The sequence below is a fragment of the Empidonax traillii genome, unplaced genomic scaffold (genome assembly GCF_003031625.1).
Source record: "Empidonax traillii isolate 1590-97213 ecotype Southwest subspecies unplaced genomic scaffold, ASM303162v1 scaffold27:size3997909, whole genome shotgun sequence".
Lineage (NCBI taxonomy): Eukaryota > Metazoa > Chordata > Aves > Passeriformes > Tyrannidae > Empidonax > Empidonax traillii.
In genome coordinates, this window is record NW_020955220.1 from 2681689 (window position 1) to 2701753 (window position 20065).

At 35.1% G+C, this 20065-nt stretch overlaps 1 protein-coding gene across 1 annotated transcript in view; it reads right to left on the reverse strand.

The window, feature by feature from the left end:
- The window catches only part of DNTT (DNA nucleotidylexotransferase), an 88657-nt gene that overhangs the window by 32025 nt on the left and 36567 nt on the right, over positions 1–20065 (reverse strand). Inside the window, exon 8 of the mRNA XM_027908988.1 lies at positions 128–230. Coding sequence (XP_027764789.1) covers positions 128–230 — 103 coding nt within the window. The remainder of the gene's footprint in view (positions 1–127; positions 231–20065) is intronic.

Consider the following 20065-nt stretch of genomic DNA (forward strand, 5'->3'; position numbering starts at 1 on the left):
AAATATGACAATACTGGTATCAATTGGTTGGCTGTAAAAAGGACTATAACATTCTTTAAGCAGTGTGTAGGCTTAATTCAGTGGAGCTAAAACACCTCTCTTTCACCAAATATTCTTTAGTTCATACCTGCTTTTTCAATAAGTCAACAACTTTATGCAGAAGTTCATCATCTTCTTTTGGTCCTGGATTGGTGATCAAAAAATCAATGTCATGTCCCATCTTCTTACCCCTAGAAGCAATAAATAACAAGGAGACTAAAAGAGTTAAGTTCCTGTTGAATTTCACACTGCTTTCAAAGAGAATATTTTTGCTACATTATAAAAAAAGTTTGCAGAAAAAGTGATAGCAATACTACTTGAAACATAATCAAAATGGAATCTTCTATTTCTATTTATGGGGTCCATCAGTGTTCTTTTTTAAATAATAATTTAAGCTTTTTGATGTATTTCCTCTCTTTTTCGACTAGATACTACAGATCCATTTGCAGATGTTAAATCTCTATCTTCCCCTTAAGTCCAAGAAAAGAAAGTTTTAGTCATTTCTGGATAAAAAAAAAAGCATAATCAAAATACCATGTTACATATTATGAATCCAGTGCAGTAACAGCAGATAAATTTGCCAGTCTGACAACCACAAGCTTAAATATTCTTCTTTGCTTTTGATGGACACTTTAATGTACAAAACTGTGATTATGAATAATTTTATTGTTTCTTTTAACAGCAGATATAAATCCTTTGACTATTTTGCATTTCTTCTCTTCTAAAATATAACAATGCTTTTTGCAGAGATTGAGATTAGTGGGGGTTTTTTTGAGGAAAGTTCATTCTTAATATGATTAAATCCATGTGCACAAAGTTTAAATGAAAATGTTTTGATGAAAAATTTCATTATGACCTCTTGTTTTTCTCCATTTAAGTCTAAGCGTTCAGCTTGCCTTTCCTCCACTTACCAAATGTGTTAAACCTAATTCAGGTTAAGATGTAGCTATCACTTGAAAACAGGCAAAAAGCATCTTATTGGAATGCTACCCTTCAGAATTATAAAATGTTTGAGAACATATGAAAATTTATCTTACAGAACAGTTCATCTGAGGATTGCAGAAGGTTTTTATTTTGATCTAAATAGTACAACAAGAACTGCATGCACAGCGATTTATTGACGGTAATCAGGGCAGCCTCATGAGAAAGGAGCACAGGAGATATATCTGCAACTAGGTGCATTATAGAGGTGGTGGAGTAAGCACCCGAAATCTGGAGTAGTGGCACATAGGAGTGGCAAATCTCCAAATGTTTTTCATGTCTTTATGGGAAAATCTGCTCTTGCTGATGTGCACAAGGGTACGCAATGTTATAGCTCAGGTGTGTTTCAGTCAACACTATATCAAGTATTCAGAGAATTTGTGAACTGCTATGCAAGCAATGAAAATAAAAACTCTGCAAAATAAAAGATTTGCTTTTCTTTTTTTTTTTTTTTTTTTTTTTGTGAAGTAACTTCTTCTCTTAAAATAGTGCCTGAAACTAAACCTGATTTCCTAAACTTGGAAATTCATAGGAACAGAATTGATAGGCAGATTTGTCAACTGCTATTTGTGTGGCAGGAAATCATCTAACTGATGGATAGTTGAACAGCATTAGCAGAAAGATGTAAGGAGATGAAAGTCTAGGTTTTGCATTTGACAAGCAGTCTAACTCACTGTAATGCAACTATTGTGCCATGTCTGCAGAAAAGTCAAAATTGCTTAAACAGGTGGAAATTATTTCAAAAGAAGTTTCAAACAAAGCATCAGTCTAGGCTTAGAAACCAAACAGCAATTCTAACTCAAGTAATCAGAAAACATCTAGTGTTCCCTGTAAAGCTTTCTAAGTTATTTTGTAGGATGCCATTCATTATCTCTAAAATTACAATAATAATGCAAAGCTCTTACAAAGCACTTTTTACTTCGATGTCTCAAAATGTTTTTTTTTTTTCACAAGGAAGGAACTTAGTGTTCTTATCTTAGAGATGCAGAGTGGCATAGGAAAATTTGCCTAAAATTATTTAAAAAAACCCACCAAACGAAAGAAATTGGAAGATGGTAGAATTGAGAGCTGATTCCCAATGTGTCCTCAACATATATGTATTTTAGGTTAACCACATCTAAAAATTCCTGCATCCATCCAGCCATAAAATCCCAGGAAACCCAAGGTATTTCACTGGCCATCTATTTTTCAAGACAGAGAACATTTATTTAAATGGTTGGGTTTTGTGAAGTTAGAGTTTAAATCTCATATAAAAGCACACAACATAAAATATTTGTTATTGTCAGAGTTATGTTTCAGGTTCTTGTTGAACTAATGCACATTGGATTAATTTCTGACTGAATCTGTAAAGCTGTTGCTGGAACATTTAGTCTAATTTCCACTATTACTCTCTACCTAATAATGTATTTCATCCTAGAAGAATGTATTACTTTCCCTAAAATAGAAAAAATAATGTAGGAAATTAAAAACTTGTATAATATATGTTGCTCACAGCTTGTAAATCATGCAAAAAGGTGCAGTAAAGTGTACCTAGATTCAGACCATCCTTCTATTGAAGCTGAAGGGAAGGTGGCCATTAATTTCAGTGGAGTAGGGTTTTCCACACACACATATATGTATGTATTTGTGTGTGTACACATTCAAACATATAAACATGAGTATTCATAAAAATACATAAAGGGCACATAGGATGGGATAGTGTCAAGGTGCTCTGTCCCCACCTCAGAAAGTATGTCAACACATGTATTTGTAGCTAACTATATACCTAAAGACTAGATAGGACTTGATTACATACAAGTTAAAAACCATGGTGACAGGTATATGCCCTTCAAATGGGTTATGAAATCCCAGAATTCACGATCTAATGGAGTGTCTCAGAGATGAAACCTCAATCTTTTGTTCATTCCTGAAGCTCACCAAGAGAACTCTGCAGGCTGCAGTCTTTTTCAAATCCCCACCACATTCAAAAGAGCAGCTTCCTTGCACAGGGCTACAGACAGGCTCTACCATGATCTAGAGAGTGAAGTGACTTAAGTAAGCATAATTTATTTAAAACAAAACAAAAAACACACTTCATTTGAAAAACAAATTGATGCTATCACTGCCTGGTTTTGCCTTGCATTTGGCAGCCCAGTATTTAGTGCAGGGATTCCTCATCTTTTTATTGCCTTATTTTTCTCAGTTAGGAGGACCAATAGGCATTGGTCCCACTTCACAGGAGGCATCTCCCTCAGTCTCCTCTCCTGTCTTCTGCTGGGATACAGTTCTAGGACCAGAGTTCAGAGAGAGCCTTTGGGTCCATGGCACATCCACAGGTTATTTCCTTGTTATTAGCTATTGAATTAAACCCACTCAGCCAGGAAGGAGAATACTGTTTGATGTTTACACAGCCAAGTTATTTGTCATTCACTGGCTGTTAAACACAAAACACAGAGCCTTGGTACAGGAAGCAGAGTCTTTGGAGTTTTCCTCTCTAAATAGGTATCCTAGTCAGTACATGACATTGCACACTCTCTTTCTGGATCTATGAAGCTCCCATTTTTCACTTCAGAGTGGCATAAATCCACTAATGAATGGTGGGAGATGTAGAGATTTGATTCTGGTAGACCACTCTTTATATATTCTAATCACAAGGATTTTATATAAAATTTGAGTAGTACTTTTAAAATAAAAAGAGCTGCAATGGCATTTTAGTAAAGAAAACACTCTTAATGTGTATGAAAATTGCTCAGACCATGTCTGCTTTCTAGGCCTCCTATGAAATGACGGTGATAATCTGTCTAGTTTCTACATTCCACCTGGTTATAAGAAGGATCTTGGTAATTACTTGCTTACACCTGGAAATGTTGCGGTTCTGGTGAAGCGGTATAGATGCCCCCAGAAGCAGAGCAAGCAGGGACAGGAGTGGGGAGTTCAGGTTTCTTAGGCTCTGAACCAGAAAAGACACACTCAAGGTTTGGATTTTCTATTCAGATCCACTTCGTCTTTTTCTTTTCTCTAAATCCAAACCTAAATACTTGCTTGGGTAGAGCTGTAAGAAAACCAGCACCTTGCAGAACTGAAATTGCAGCTTAGCTTTTGTTCTAATCATTTATTCAAGCTTGAAGACTATAAAAGACAGTGCACTGTTAATTAACTGTGTTCAATTCTTGGCTGATTAAACTTGTATAAAGCTGGTATATGCTTCTCAGTAGTCAATTAATTATCTTAGGATTGTTGGAATTTTCTTTTTTTGTTGTTGTTATTAGATTCCAAATCATCAAACATTACAATTAAAACCTAAACATACGAATGTACAGCAAAGGATAATCATATTGTCTTAATCTACAATGGCAACATCTGCATAATTAGAGATTTAAGATATTTGCAGCCCAGTGACTGGTGCAGTGATTCCTCATCTTTTTATTGCCTATAGACATTTAAGAGTAGTATGTGTGCAGAGTATTTTGAAATACCAAGATAGTACATAATGGTTAAGCCATATCAATGACAATTCTGATAAACTGACTTTAGATAAGGAAAGATGGACTGACATTTCTCAGCTACTCAAAAAACTTCACTAATGGAGGAGCTTAAACCAATTTTTGTAACAATGATTTATGTGTCAAAACCCTGAAAAACCACTTAGCAATCTTTTGCTTACACAGTTCAAGTGGATACAGAAGATGATACTGCATTTCCACATGCGTTTGCATTAGGTAAAACTGTAAGCTGTTCTTAACCTTGCAAGCCCTCGAAGTGTGTAATACAAAGTGAACATCAACGGCTTATAAGAGTAACTGCATCTCCTGCTTAGGTTTACTTCTAGGAAATATCATCAAAGTAAAGTCACAGACAGCACAATAACTTTGGATGGCTCTGTCATAAAAATGATTCATTATTACCTTTACTATTGACATTGTATTGTACATAGAAATATCACCCACTTCTCAGTGTTGCCAAAACATGCTGGACTTTGCCTGCTAACCAAGGAGAGGTGTTTCTCCTTCGAAAGGTTGCAGTCTAAGTCCTAGATTTGTTCAGCACTGCCTTCCCTACCTGCTGCCTTCAATTGTGAGGGCCCATCTCCAAGAGCAGCACTTTTCTGCAGCTATAGCCAGATGTATCCAAGTCTGCCACTCTTCACAGAACATACACTCAGTCCTGAGTATTTTCCAGCTAATCTTGCTGTACTGTAGTTTTCCTTCACTGGCTTCCTCTATTTCCAGTTTTCTTTCAGGTCTTTATAATTTTGCCCTACAGCAAGATCCCTCCCTTTCTTCATAATATAGATAACTTATTTTTTAAAATATTTTATGCTCTATTGCAGTGACATTGTCAGTCTTGTCTGCTTAGTATTCAGAAACCATGGGAATTATAAGAAAAGCAGAGATCTCAATATTTTTTTGTTTCCCTGGCATTCTTTCCTAGCTTGATTTTACAGGCTCTGTATTAGACATTTTTTTCTTCTTTGCACACCTCAATTATTATTTTTCATTGACAGCTCTTTAAAATGTACCTACTAGTTTTCAAGTTCCTAGAATTGTGTTCCAATGCACATAAAAGCCTGCTCTTATTAGACAATCCAACTGTTAGCCTGCTGCGGAATAAACCAGAATGAATAGGATATTTTGTGGATAAAATTCTTCTGTGAAGTCCCTCAAACCATTGAAGTGATTTAACTGAAGGGCCTACCTGCAATATTAGATGATCAGAAAAATGAGTTTTGACTTTGAAACCTTAAACACTGTACTAGATTTGTCCTTGGTTTACTTAGGCTATTTGGTAATGGGTCACTCTGATGTTCTGATTTACAGACTGTATTTTCCTGTTTTCAGAGGTTCACACTTCATTCAGAATGAGATTGTAATAGTTTTCACAAATCCTCTCAAGCAAAACTCTGACTTCACTTCTGCATGAAAACGGTTTACAGCTTAAACAATTTACCTCAGATCCCTCCTTTTTGGCTAAATAACAAATAATTTGCCTGACTTCTAATTAAAAATGTAAAGGGAACCTTGCTGTTGGCTAGAAATTTTGGACTAGTGATCCAATTTAGTACCACACTTTCCAGGGCAGTCTAAAGTACTGTTTCTTCACAGCTGCCATACTGTGTAATTCAACTGATTCTCAAAATCATCTTAGGAAGGGCACTCAAACATTTTTTTTTGTTGAAGATGGCACTTAATATTCAGAAGAAGAAAAATATTTTTATTATTTTAATAGCTGCTCTGAAAGATCATCAGAGATGACAGTGACCCACTGGTCTTGCAGTCTCAGAGTCTGGACTAGACAAGCTGGACAACTGGTATTTCTGTCTCTCAAAAAAACCACAGAAAATTTCTAAATAATTTTAGGGGAAAGCTGTTTGGTTTTCTCTTTTTCTGTTTTGTAACCACTGTAGCATAGCCATGACTACATTTATTCAGCAAATACTAATTATTCCTTATACAGAGAAAATTCTTGTTGGCATAAAAGCATTTAAAGTGTTGAATGAGGTTCCATGTGTGTTAAACCCTTCAGTGTTTACACATGCATTCTGATCTTTCCACATGAGAACACTGCCACTGACATCAGAGCCATTAATCACTGGCATGAAGTCAAGCATATATATTTAAGAACCTGGAAGAATGACAACTAACAGGTGCTCATTTCCAATGTCTGATCAACCATAATAAATAATAAAGAAACATAAATTTATGTGGGGTTTCTGGAATGAAGCAAATTAATTGCATATAATTAATTACATAATAAATCTTCAAATCATTCATTTGACTACACAGAATAAAGCATAATGAAGCAGGGGCAAATAATGGTTAACAGAAACAAATTTGGCAAATATTCCAAGCTTCTTTTTTGTGACTGAACCTTTCATTTCTGTGAAAATTGTGGAAAAACATTAATTGTGGAGGAAAGCATATGAACTCTCAAGCATTGGACACTAACATTCTGAGTTAGTCTGTCTGATGAAACTAGATTGTATTTACTGAAACAGTACATTTATGATAATATTCAGATCTTAATCAATCTTTTACCCATAACATTTGCAGCCTTTACACTGAATAAAATAAACTCCATAACTCAAATAGCTTCCTGAGAATGATTGCTATGAGGAAAGACAGCGAAAAAAATCAGTCCATCAGGAATTGCTATGCAACCAATATTTCCATAAAACTGGAAAGATTTTTTAACTATCACTTGCCTGACCATTTTACTGTATAGTTGCATTTTGATACAGAAAGACAAGAAAATCAGTAAAAGTAATCTCACACCAGTACTCCATGGAGTTGGCCTTAGCATGTGGAGAGTCTGCACAAAATATCAGAGGATATAACTCCCTTCCTTTCAAAGAGCTCAGATTAAAAGCAATCCAGCTGAAATTCATTCATATAGCAAGCTGGATACTAGCTAAGAGGCTGGATCCTGATACAAAAAAAATGAAAAGTCCTTTATTTGTTGAAAGAAATATGGGAATTCATTATATGTTAAATTAAGTATCATCTTCTCTGCATTCTTCTTTTGGGACATGCAGGGAGGACAGCTTCTAGACAGACATCCCCAAGTGATTTGAAAATATGTGAGGCCATTTGAATATTTCCTTGAATATAGATGAGCAATATGCATAAACATCTAAGAAGAACAAAAGCAATTGCTGAAGTGATGATTGTGTGGCTATGGAAAAGGAATTAAGTGTTGCAGAAGATTACACATAGTCGAAGAAATGGAAAAATTGTGATATAGCACAAAGATCTTTCGTTTGAGCAGCAAAGAGAAAGTTTGGATAAGTAGCAGAATCACTCCTTTTAGACATAGTAAACAAATAATTTATAAGCACCATAAATGCATGTTCCTGAGGGAAAACAGTAGTAGCCTCAGTGTGCATGCATAGTCAAACATGCAGTTACAGCTCTAATGGAACATGCACACACATGCCTACATAGTGCAAACATTTCTTTCTCTCTGTTCTGATATCAATGCCACATTTTTACTCTAGGGAGGTATCCCCTGTCCTGGGTCTGATTTAACTCCCACTGTACCAGCAATGTAGAGTTATTATTTGACATCGGTTCAGTTTGACCAAATAGAAGTAGTATGGCAATTCTGTCTCTAATAGCTGCAGTCCTGATTAAGTTACTTCTACTACCTGCCTCCAATCAGCATGTGTTTTTTGACAGGAACATAAATTTTTATTCCAAATCCCAGGTAGTCTTCATGCTTGTGGATTTGCTTATTAAGCAGTCTTTGCTGAAACCTCAAACAAGGGACAGACAATTTCTTGCAGCCAGATATTAAAATAATTTTGAGTTACTGTCACTCAAACTATGAAGAACTACACCTTTTTTTATTATATACCCCATATGAAGAGTAAAAAAATCTTTAAGCTTGAAGTACTGGAGTGTGACAGTGCTACAACTATCACATTGAAGGTAAAATCCAGGAATGTTTTAACAGATTAAGAATAAAAATTCTACCAATTGCAAAGTACTCACAGATTTCATTCAGCCAAGAATAATTCTTGGGTGTGATACTAGAGACTTTCAAAACATTATTCCATAATATTCCATATTCAGATACAAGCTACTAGTGTTTTAATAAAATAGAAATGTAAAATAGACTAATAAGTACAATTCTTAGAATAATTTGCTTAAACAGGATTCACTGAATTCAGAATTTCATCAGGAACTAATTATTCCAGCACTTTTTTTTTTCCTGATCTTTTTTCAGGTCTGAAATCTGGACCACGAATAAGTGGCTTTATTGACTCAGAAGGACATTGACTTCTGTTAGTTATACAATTAGTACACTGACAGGAAATGAGCACAGTCATATCAATGCTACAGTTCCTGCAACAGTTATTTCATGCTGAAGGACTTTGTTAAATACAAGAATTTGTAATGTTTGCAACATGGTTGTTTGATTTGCAATAGGAACTGAATAATAGTTAAAGTTAGAAAATTATATTGTGACAGAAAGTTCTACCAAATTACAATAAAATGTTGTAACATTTATTTGGAGTTATTTCCTCAGAAACTCTCAATTACATATTGTGACAAATAGTGCAAAGAGTATTAACAGCCTAAGTAGTAGCAGAATAATGTACACACCCATGACTATCATAAATGACCAGCTAAACCCTGTGCATCACACATAAGCTGCTCTTCAAATCACTTTTAGCTTTAGCTCAGGAGTTTTTCTTAATATTCAAGTCAGGTCCACATTTTCAAAACATTTAGATTCAACTATGTCAATGCCATGGTGGTTCACATACATACAGAGTAGGTAGCAAGAAAATAAATGTTCACTGAAGTGCAAAAGCAGCTCAACCAAAGTTAACAATCCAAAAACACTGACACTGAGAAAGCAGAGACAGCAGAATGCAAAATGCAATTGTTCACAAGCCTGACTTGCACTGTGCAGCAACTACTTTGTCAGCAGAGGGAGGGGGGAATAGGGAACATTCACTCAGAATAAACGAGAGGCTCTCAAGCTTGCCAAGCTCTACCATCAGCTTCATTTGTTCTCTCTGTGCATGATCTTTATACCTCCACCTTAAACATGACAAAGACATAAGATTGATGAGGATGCCAGAGGCAAGCTGCCATTTTATACTTCATCAAATTAGATAGAAGGCTCATCTACACAATTTGTCACAAGAAGACATACTAAGCTTCCCAAAGATCACACTGATTCCAGAACTGAAACTGAGGAAAGCCTTCAATTGGAGGACTGAGGTGGTAAATAGGAAGATAGACCTGAAGAGATTATCAGTCCTTGTGCAAGGACTAATTACAAGTCCTAGATGATAACTTTGACATTTCTAAATAAAAAATAACAACCAAGAAATATCGTCCCCATCTTAACATTGCAAGTATCTATGACAGTTGTCATTTGCTGTATTGCCCTGAATGAGTGAATGGCAACAGGCTCAATCCCCATGTTTCAAGACAAAGTAACAAGCCTGAAGTAATGAGGAAAACAATAAACCCAGATCTGATCAGCTGTCTGTAAAACACAGATACGGGTATGGGAATATATGGCTTCTTGGGATAATTTCTGCTCTCCTGGTTGTTACTTGAGTTAGATCATAATTGCCTTTGAAGGTGGTTTGACACTACTAGTTCCCAGTCAGTGTCAAAAATAATTCTCTTTTCTTTCTAATGCCACATAACTGGTAATGTATGATAAAATCCCTTTCAAGATGAGAATGGTAGTGTGGGAAGATACTTGCACAAACGTTTTATAGCTGGACTCTTAATTTAAGGCCTGGCCTTTAAGTCACCCTGCTGCATTTGGTTTGCACCACCTGATAAAAACTGAGAGTTGAGTATTTCTGAAAATCTAAACCCAGACTGACTAAGAGTCTGCATTCCACATCAAAGGAAATTCTGGAATTCCTGTCCCTTGAGGACTAATGCTTCCCTGATTATACATTACAATGCTCTTTTGGGGTATAATTAATATCTGTGAGATGGTTTAATAGGATACTGATTAATGTCTGAAATAGCAATAATCTAATTAAATTAACTGGAATAAATTCTGCCACCAGCAAAGACAATTAAAATTAAAACTGAAATAATGATATATTTAACTGAAAAGATACCATTCAGTTATGAGAGATATTCTGACTCATTTTGAAGCAATTTGTGGATAAAAAAAATTGCTGTTGTAGCTTTGTCTGCAGAATTTAAGAATAAAATAATTTAGGTTACACTGTCTCTGAAATAAAAACATAGTGAAAACTAAGCCAGTGTTCCCCTGGGCAGCTATAAATCAGGCTTCTACAAAGGTTTGAATTGCCTAAGATAGCACATAGCAGCTTCTTCACCCAACCAAATAATTCAACATAAACCCAGCTTAACTATGTAAGTATTTGGCAAAGATTCACAGGTGTCTTCTCTGGAAAAGGTGCTTAGGGGTGGACACTTCATTAAAATTCTATTTTTCTTGCCCAGTGTAACAGTAATTCTAATTCATTGGAGGCAGAACCCACTTTCCATGGCTGTGGAAGCTATTTATTTTATTTTTGAAGTTAATCCAAGTCTGCTGTGAAGCAGCATTTGGAAAAATCCCTTTCCCTTTAGGAGCAGAAACTTTGTTTAGACAGCATGAGGGAATGTAACTTTAACACTAGATACACAAAATAAGCACTTCTGGTTTCTCATTTATTCAGCAGGACACCAGTGCTATCACACATCAGTAGCTGCTGTTCAAGAAGACTTTGAGGGAAACACCTAACAATGCAGAGTATGAATTACTTAAAAGATCTTGTATCAAGTCAGGATAATGAAGCAGATGGGACCACATCTCAGGTTATTTCTACAAGTTTTTTCTGAGGGAGAAAATCACTGAAGTGAGGAGAACCAGTGCAAAACCTGTGCAATACCACTTACATTTACTTGAAACATAATTTCACCCTCAGTGACTACATTGCCTCAAAAAAGTATAGTAATGCATGGTACTCACCTAGTCTCATTAAATGCACCTTCAAAGACCAAGTATGTCATGTTACGCTTGACTGTGTTATGACTCAAAAAGAACCTAGACAGTTTCTCAGAGTACAAGACATCTGAGTACACCTCTTCTTGTCACAATAATGGGGTTTCTTTACGCTTTGTTTTAACAGATATTTAATTTAATGCAATAAGAAGATAAATCAGAAAACAGTTATTCAACTGAAGAACTTAAATGACCAGCACTACAGCTAAACTTACACTTATTCACTGATCTTAGAAAGCTCTATTAGATTATCTGCATTAAAATTATTTAAAGGGTTAAAAATATTATAATGAAAAAACTTGAAAATATTTCCCTGCCTTGTGAAAACAATTAATGGTGAATGGTGTATTTATATATTGGCTTCTGTGTCAAATGGTTATTTCAAAGCATAGTTGGTTTAAAATAGATCTGTGTGAGGATTCTTTCATGCACAGATATCTAAGTAAAACATTATATTGTGTAACTTTATGAAATTTAAAGAGAAGTAAAAATTTGAAGAACAGATGGAAAAAATTTGATCACAAACAACATTAAAAACAAACTGATTCACTACTTTTGTACATATTATCTTGAGGAGGACCACTTTTATATCTGAGCTGACATCATATAGTATGGAGTATCCCTTTGGTCAGTTTGGGTCAGATGGCCTACTTGGGTCCCCTCCCAGGACCTTGCCCTTGATTGAGGAAGGAATGTTACAGTGCTGATGCTGAGCAGTAGCCAAAACACTGGCCTGTTATCAGCACCCTTCGAGCTACCAAGGCAAAGTACAGCACTGTGAGGGCTGCTGTGGGGAAATGAACTCCAGCTCAGCCAGACTCAACATACCCACACAGTAAATAAGTTATTTCACTACGAGAAGAGCATATTTGTCTTCTTTCCATGACAGAGATTCCTGAATGTGGCTGTCACCAATTATACCCTGATGCCGATTATTTATCGCTTTTTGGCTTGCATAGAAGATAACTTTTTGCTGCTAACAGCTCTAGCCTCTCTAAATCCTATAGCTGAATAAAATTCACTATTCACCAACCAAAACGAAACTATGCTCAAGCTCTGAATCACTGCAAGTACTGTCTCAATTTCATATAAATAACACAACTGTACCTGGAAGCTCTCCATATAATTTCAAGCCTTTAAAGCTTATGAAATGTACCACACCAATCTGTCACAGTTTTATTTAAAGTCATGAAATACATTGCTGAAGTTCTGCTTTTGCTGTCTTGGCAAATCCTTTAAATTATACTTCATTTCAATCAAACATTTCAAATGACATCATTGAAACTTCCTGCATACACAAATTTTGCAGAGTGCCAATCAATGACAAAATAAAACCTCTTTCAACACTGTTTGAAAAAGACATACACTCCAATAAGTATTGATATGACTTTGGGATCTCATATATTCAGTTGAGATGTGAGGTATGCAGATTAATTTAGTCTTAAAACATCTATCTAGTTTTGCATACATAAACTCCACTGTCAGCATATTCTGCGATAGCAAGAAACAAGTTTTCTCACTCTCAAAAACAGTCTGGAAGACAATAGTACAGCATCTTTGGTTACTAGAAACTGTAAAATTTTAATTATTCTGAAACCTGCAGGAAAAAAGAACATATTCCAATGTATAGAAAGTACTGAAGAATCAGGCTTGACTGGATAGAAGGTACATTTTAATTATTTATAAAATCAGGCATCTCGGACTAGACCTGCTCAGGCATCCTGAAGTACCTAGTCTCTTTTGGCCTAATTAAAAGCCTTAACAAAGACTTTAGAACTATGCAAAGTGGGAGACAAGAAAATTCAACTACCTCTAATTAGGAGAGACTAAGAGATCAGTGTACTCAAAGATGCCAGATGTTTTAGTGAACATCCAGAGAGTATTATGTACTTTGGAAGAACAAACAAACCCAAAACAAACAAAGAAAACCACAAAGAAATTAAGGTAAAGAAAACTACCTCTCCCTCTATCAAACAATCAATATGAAATGATGAAAGAGAAGGTTAAGAGTTTTAGGACTTCTGTCTGACTTCTCTGGAGGTAGTTGGTGACTGGCACTTTTCAGCACAGACTACCACAAACTGGGAAAGAGCTGGACCCTTCTAGATCTGGGTTATTTATTATATAGAGATATTGTTTTGTTTCAAGAAAAATCAGGAGCAGTGTCCACATTCTGATGTTGTTCTGCCAGGGAAGGAAGTTGGCCAGAGTTGGCTGTAGATTAAACATGTATTCCAAATGCCTAAAGGCAGAACAGAATGGCTGAAATGCATCGACATTCTGGATATATAAGTCAGAAAGCTTTCCAGTTTTTTTGCTTCCATCTCAGCTGGTGCATAATCTGCTCAGGTGCCACATTTCAAACACCATTAGTTGCAAACCAAAACCTCAGCTAAGCGAGATATATATTGCTAGAACAATAATTTAGTGATCTCTTCAACATCATTAATAATGCAACAGAGAAAACAGAAAGGTCAGCTGCATTCAAAATATTTACTGAAATAAGCAGAGGAAAGTCTGCATTAGTAATTTTGAAAGACGTATATTAAAAAAATGCTACTTGTAATATTTTTTTTTTAACTAGGAAAAAAAAAAAGATTTTGCCACTAGAGCAGTTTCCACTTACTAGTTTAAATTTCTTTTTTCCCAAGAGAAAACTGCTTGGTTCAGAATCACATTTCTATTTTACTTACTCGGAATATCATAAATATATATAAGCTAATATTTAAGATACTTTAAAGAATAAGGGAAAAGGTATATTTCTATACAGATACTATAAAAAAATTAGCAAATAGATTTATAGCAACCATTTTTTATGTGTTGAAGCTTTCTGGCAGTAGATTGAAAATGTGCATTGAATCCCAGTCCATTTTAATTTGCTCTAGCAAATTCTCTTGAGAGTTTCAAAAGGATTATTCCCTTTGTCAGAGGAACTTCCATCAAAAAGCTCTTTTTCATGCATGTCTACTTTGGCATTTCCAAAAATCAAAACACTCACTTTAAACAATTTAAAAGACAATATTAATGTTCATGCGTGGAGGGAAACATGCTTTTTCAAAATGTCTGCACGATATTAAATGTTCAGCCTGGGTTTCACTTACTTGGCAGTGATGGGACAATCTGTAGAATCAACCTACCATAAAAAATAAAGGTTTCTGTTTGCTTCCTGCTCAGCAGTACTGGAAGTTATATAAACATGACAGTTTTTCTATTAAAATTCCTTGAACTGAGAAATAGATTGCTTGCATCCACTGGAAAAAAAAAAAAAAAAAAAAAGACAACCAAAAAAAGACATCCCCTAGAAATCATCTGTTTGAGCTGGTGGTGTGATGGTTGAGGAGTGAGTGTAGGTAATTGTTCACACATTTGGGTTAGTGACAAAGACATAAGAAGTCAATTTATGAAGTTGAACTTCCCAGCATTTTGTGGCAATATATGTAATTCTATTAGAGTTGTGATTAGTTATTTTATCAGCCTATTCTATCTCATGGTATAGAATACACTTTGTGTGGTTGCTAGCATACAGCTGCAAGTTTGAATCTAACCTTTCTGCTGAGATGTGAAAGTTTTACTCAAGTACTTATAAAAAAAATATGCACAGTTTAAACTTCAAGCATGTCTACAATCTGTTTAGTTATAAGAACATTGCCCTCTCACTTGAATTTTTTGAGTGAACTGTCAAATCTTTCCAGGACTGGGCTGACATACAGATTTTCCATACATTTGCAAACCTCTACTGCAAGTAAGGTAGGTGGGAATTTTACAAAAGCATGATCTAGGTAAAATGGGATTCCTCTCCTCTGACACCTCATTTGGATTTTGTAATACACTAATTTTGTCCAAGTGAAGAGGACTTTACTCTTAATCTATGGGATACACTTAGAAAACTAGACTTTTACAGAGAAAATAACGTTTACTAATAAGTGAACAGATTTTGCACCATAATTATGGCATAGAACAAGTATGATCAGTTTTCAAACACAAACTGAAATTCAAAACTTGGCTACTTGGTCTACATCAGTGGTTTGCCAAGATAGCTGTGTTGTGTGAACACACACACTGTTGGCCAGCAATTCCCTGAAGCTGAAATAGTTACACCCCTTGGACTAAAACAGGTTTGAGAAAATCATTTAAACTATGCTATCAAAGGAACACTGCATCTCCACAGAGAAAGGATGCCAATATATTCTACAAGTATAAGCACACCAGAAAAGCCTTTTAAAGTATGGACAAGCCTGTCATTAAATCTAACCTCTAACTCAAGTAAATCTCTCCATGGTGATATCTTGTTACCCTCCTTCACAAAATTCCCTTGCACTACTTCTAGATGTGATCCTCCATCAGTCTAAGAAGCTCATGAAGCTGACTCAGTTAATTTAATTCTAAATTGAAAACTTCTTTGATTATTATTAACCAACTTCCTTAATTCCCAAACCATGGCAAGGAAATACTCTGAGACTGTAACTTCTTCAAGTTCTCTCTGTGCCCTTTTTCCTATATATATAAAATATTTAACCATATATTTTCAGAGTCTCTCGAAGAGCCAGTTACATCATGTTTATCTTAGCTCTTGTTCTGACTTTTTTCTGAATATAATCCTGACTTTTTCTACCTGTACTATTGTGTGACCTCAAGTAATGGGACATTTGAAGGGCATCTTCAATATGGGTACATATTTTAATTTTTTCACATGAAACTGTGAAGATGCATTCCCTGGGTCACCATTTCTTGCCAGTTCAATTTCTCAAACCATCAGTTGAAATGGTCCTCCTATTTTGTCATGATTCAGTTGAAATAATTGTCAAAGCTCTCACTTGACCTTTCAATTTGAATATACCAATAGGCTGTTCACAATTCATTTATGATATTAGAATGGTGGAGTTATGACCTACATTGACTAAGTCTGGATGTAGTACTATTTATAGTAGCGATACAAATGAATATTCTAACAACATCAAGATATTTCATAACCAACGATGAAATGAGGATATTATATCCCATGAAGATATTATTACTAATGTAAACAAATTAGGTGCAACTAGATACAGAAACCACTGCAACAGGATCAAATAACCAGGAATGTTTGCTGTGTTCACCCACTAGAACTGTGTCTAGGTGGAAGATATTCCAAGATAAAAGGAAAATGTTCTGCCTTCACTGATTGTTAGCGTAACATACAGAGTGTAAGGTTATTAGTTTGTGAATTAGCATGAGTTTATAAACACGTATATGAGAAGTAGTAATCCATCCATAAAGTTTTAATGGGTTTGGGGTTTTTTGGTTGTCCAAGACAGCCCCTTGTAATATCACAGAACAGCTATCAGAGCTGACAGTTTTAAATAAGTCTATCTTATCAGGTTTTGCTGTTCTCTATTTAATGCTGAATTTCCATTCTTCAAAAAGATTGCCCAAAACATTTCTATCCAATTCTCCCACAGTATAGCAACAATTCATAATACAGTCCACCATTCCCAAACTGAAAGCAACTACAAATACTATTTCTGACTATATCTTTTAATTCAGGCATTTCATGTATGATTTATTGTAAACGTTTTTAGCCTTTTCCTTGTTATCTAACATGTAGAAAATTTCCTGTCTGACTCATACGATAACCAAAAAAAAAAAAAAAAAATCAACTAGCAGTTACCTCCCTGTTAGCAAGTCTCCACACCAGTAGCATGATCACGCCACACCTAATTAAAATGTTATGGCTACACTTGCTCACAGGGATCAGCAAAATGTATCCCCTGGTTGCAAGGTCACTGATGTTTGCAGCTTTTCTCATTATTATCTGCCAGAAAAACATCATTCTTAGCTTGCACTGTCAACCGTCCTTCCAACAACTAACTAGCCTATGATAAGCTTTGACTTCTGCTAAAGAGTTTATCGGCAATAAGTAAACTGTGCTGTAAATGTCTTGCTTTCAAGTCAGGTTCCCAGGAATAAAACCATGGAAAAAATTATGCAATACATTACATATTATAATTAGAACGGATTTTTGATCTCTTGACTCTAAACAACGGCATTTGATCTTGCAAACCCTGAACTACCTGGTGTCTGAGCCTGCAAAACCTTTTTGGAAACAGGGAACCACAGAATATTTTCATTCATCTTAGTAACTGTTTACTAATAGAGTGCAAAATAGATGTCCCGAAACACTTACGAGTCAAACATATGAACAAACAAAATTACAGTAAGAGATATAATCGAAAACACTGAGGCATCAAAAACCTCTCAGAAGAAACAATGCACATTCAAGAAACTGCATACAAGACAAAATATTATTTCTATTTCTATCCTGAATCTCTTAGGCACAGGCATCAGAGTTCATAGGTAAAGAAATGCTTAAGTACCATTGTCTGAAACAGAACAAGAAAGAGATTCTTGTTTTCTGGTGCACCTAGGAGTGTTTGGCAGAAAGCTGGCTAAGCATCATTAGCACTACTCTATCTTAACACATTAATTAAGTCTCTTAAGCACAGCCAGGCCCTAACCTTGGCTTATTAATGGTACCTTACATCTGACTTTACTGCTTGGAACTTAGTCTAAGACTGCTGACAGATTTTTGTATCAGTTACCCTTTATGCAGAGTTTTGATTTGATTTTCCTTTAGAAAGAATGCCACTTTCTTCGGCGTGTTTCTTAGTGTTACAGTGTTACTGTCTGTCTCTTCATTCCATTCCAAGCCTGAGTGGCCTGGATTTTGTAAGACATCCTCTTTTTAGCAGGTGAACCCCAATGAAACTATTTTATAGATAAAATGTAAGGAAAAGAAATATCTATCAAACTAGGCATCTCCATCTCATCAAGGCCATGTACCTGTTCAATTTGACCTCTTGTGCTTTATGTTTCTCTTTTATCTTACTATTTTATCTTATGTCTCCCACCCCTTTTTTTTCTGATCTTGCTTCTTCATCATTCTCTGAATACATTCCACTATCTTAATAGTCCTCCTGGTACCTAACGCTCTATAACTTGTAGAAGATTTTTTTACTTACCAGTTTTATGTAGTATCATGAATATATTTTCCCCTATAGCTATTTATTTGTGAGAGAGCTTGTAAGACTCTTAGTGCTCATCCATATATAGCAAATACTTTTCAAGTCATATTTTAAAGATTATACTTGAACATACTTCCCAGCCTAAGTATTAAAATTGATCCATTTAAATTCACTGGCTGAGCATTTCAGAAATCAATGAATGATATTAGCTGTATTCATGTCAAATGTTTATGAGACACTCCAATTATTGTGACTCTTCAGAGTAGCAATTCAAAATATGATGCCTTCCCTCAATATCCATGTAAAAGGCAAAAACCCCACACATAAAAAAAATTACTAATGACTGAAAAATATTTGTCAGTGCTTGATTTTGCTACAAATTCTATAGCTAGCAGTTTATTCTCCCTCTTTCTTTAATCACTCCATCTATTGTTTACACTGAGGATGTGGTAGAGTTGGTCAAGAAAATGAGAGAAAGCAGAAGGATTTATGCGGACATAAATTTTAGTTACATATAAATATAGTTACTAAATATAGTTACTAAATATAGTTACATATAAATGAGAGAAATGTTTTAATTCAAGTTGTCATTTCAATTTGTTGGCTAAAACCTGTATCAAAATATTTCAGGCATCTTGAAAAGGTATTGTGACACTTCACAGAGGTTTTTGTACCTCTGACTACATCTTCCATGATAATCACAAAAGAGAAATTCTGACTAAAAAACCTCATTTTGCTAAAGAAATAAAAATCATTGAATTATAGCCCCTACCAGGCAACAGAATTATATTTCTGCACAGTTCTTCATTGAGAATTGAAAATTTTCACAGAAAATTAACAGTACTTATAAATATTTCAATAGATATGTTCCAGATAACCCTAAATATAAATGCATGATCTACCTCATTCAATAACTTAGTTTCTGTGTATAGAGCTGTTCTATCACAGCATTGCTACGTTTTGGCTTGCAATATTCAAATTATCAGCATCCACTTCCATCAAACCTCTTTCCCAAACAGTGATATAAAAATTCTCTTATCTCCTAGTATTAAAAAAAAAAAAAACAACACCAAACCCACTAAAAAACAAACATTGCTGAAAAGCCACTAAAATAAAATTCCAAAGAGAAATAATCAAATATTCACTGAATTTAGACTCTTATGCCTAGTGAAGCATGTGTTAAAATTCAAAACTTACTGAAAATTAGTTATTCTCCCCTTATCATATTCCTAATATGTCTAATATCAGTAATATGAAAAAGAATGACTCTGCAAATTGCATGAGCCCCCCTTCAAATTGATTGCAGCACATATAACACAACTCCACTACAGAATAGTTCTAAGGTTGCCATCATTGATCTTGCCTGAGTTTTCCTTGTAAAGAATTACTTGTCATTCTCTCTAGAGTTTGAAAATGAAGCTCATTCAGTCTATGAATACACCTCTGTACATATTAGTGTTAGGTACCAATTATTTGCACAGCTTCCTTTTTAATCAGAACAGCTTTTATTCCCCCATGACATATCATACTAATCTACTCCCAAATTACCAAAACATTCAAAGAGCAAC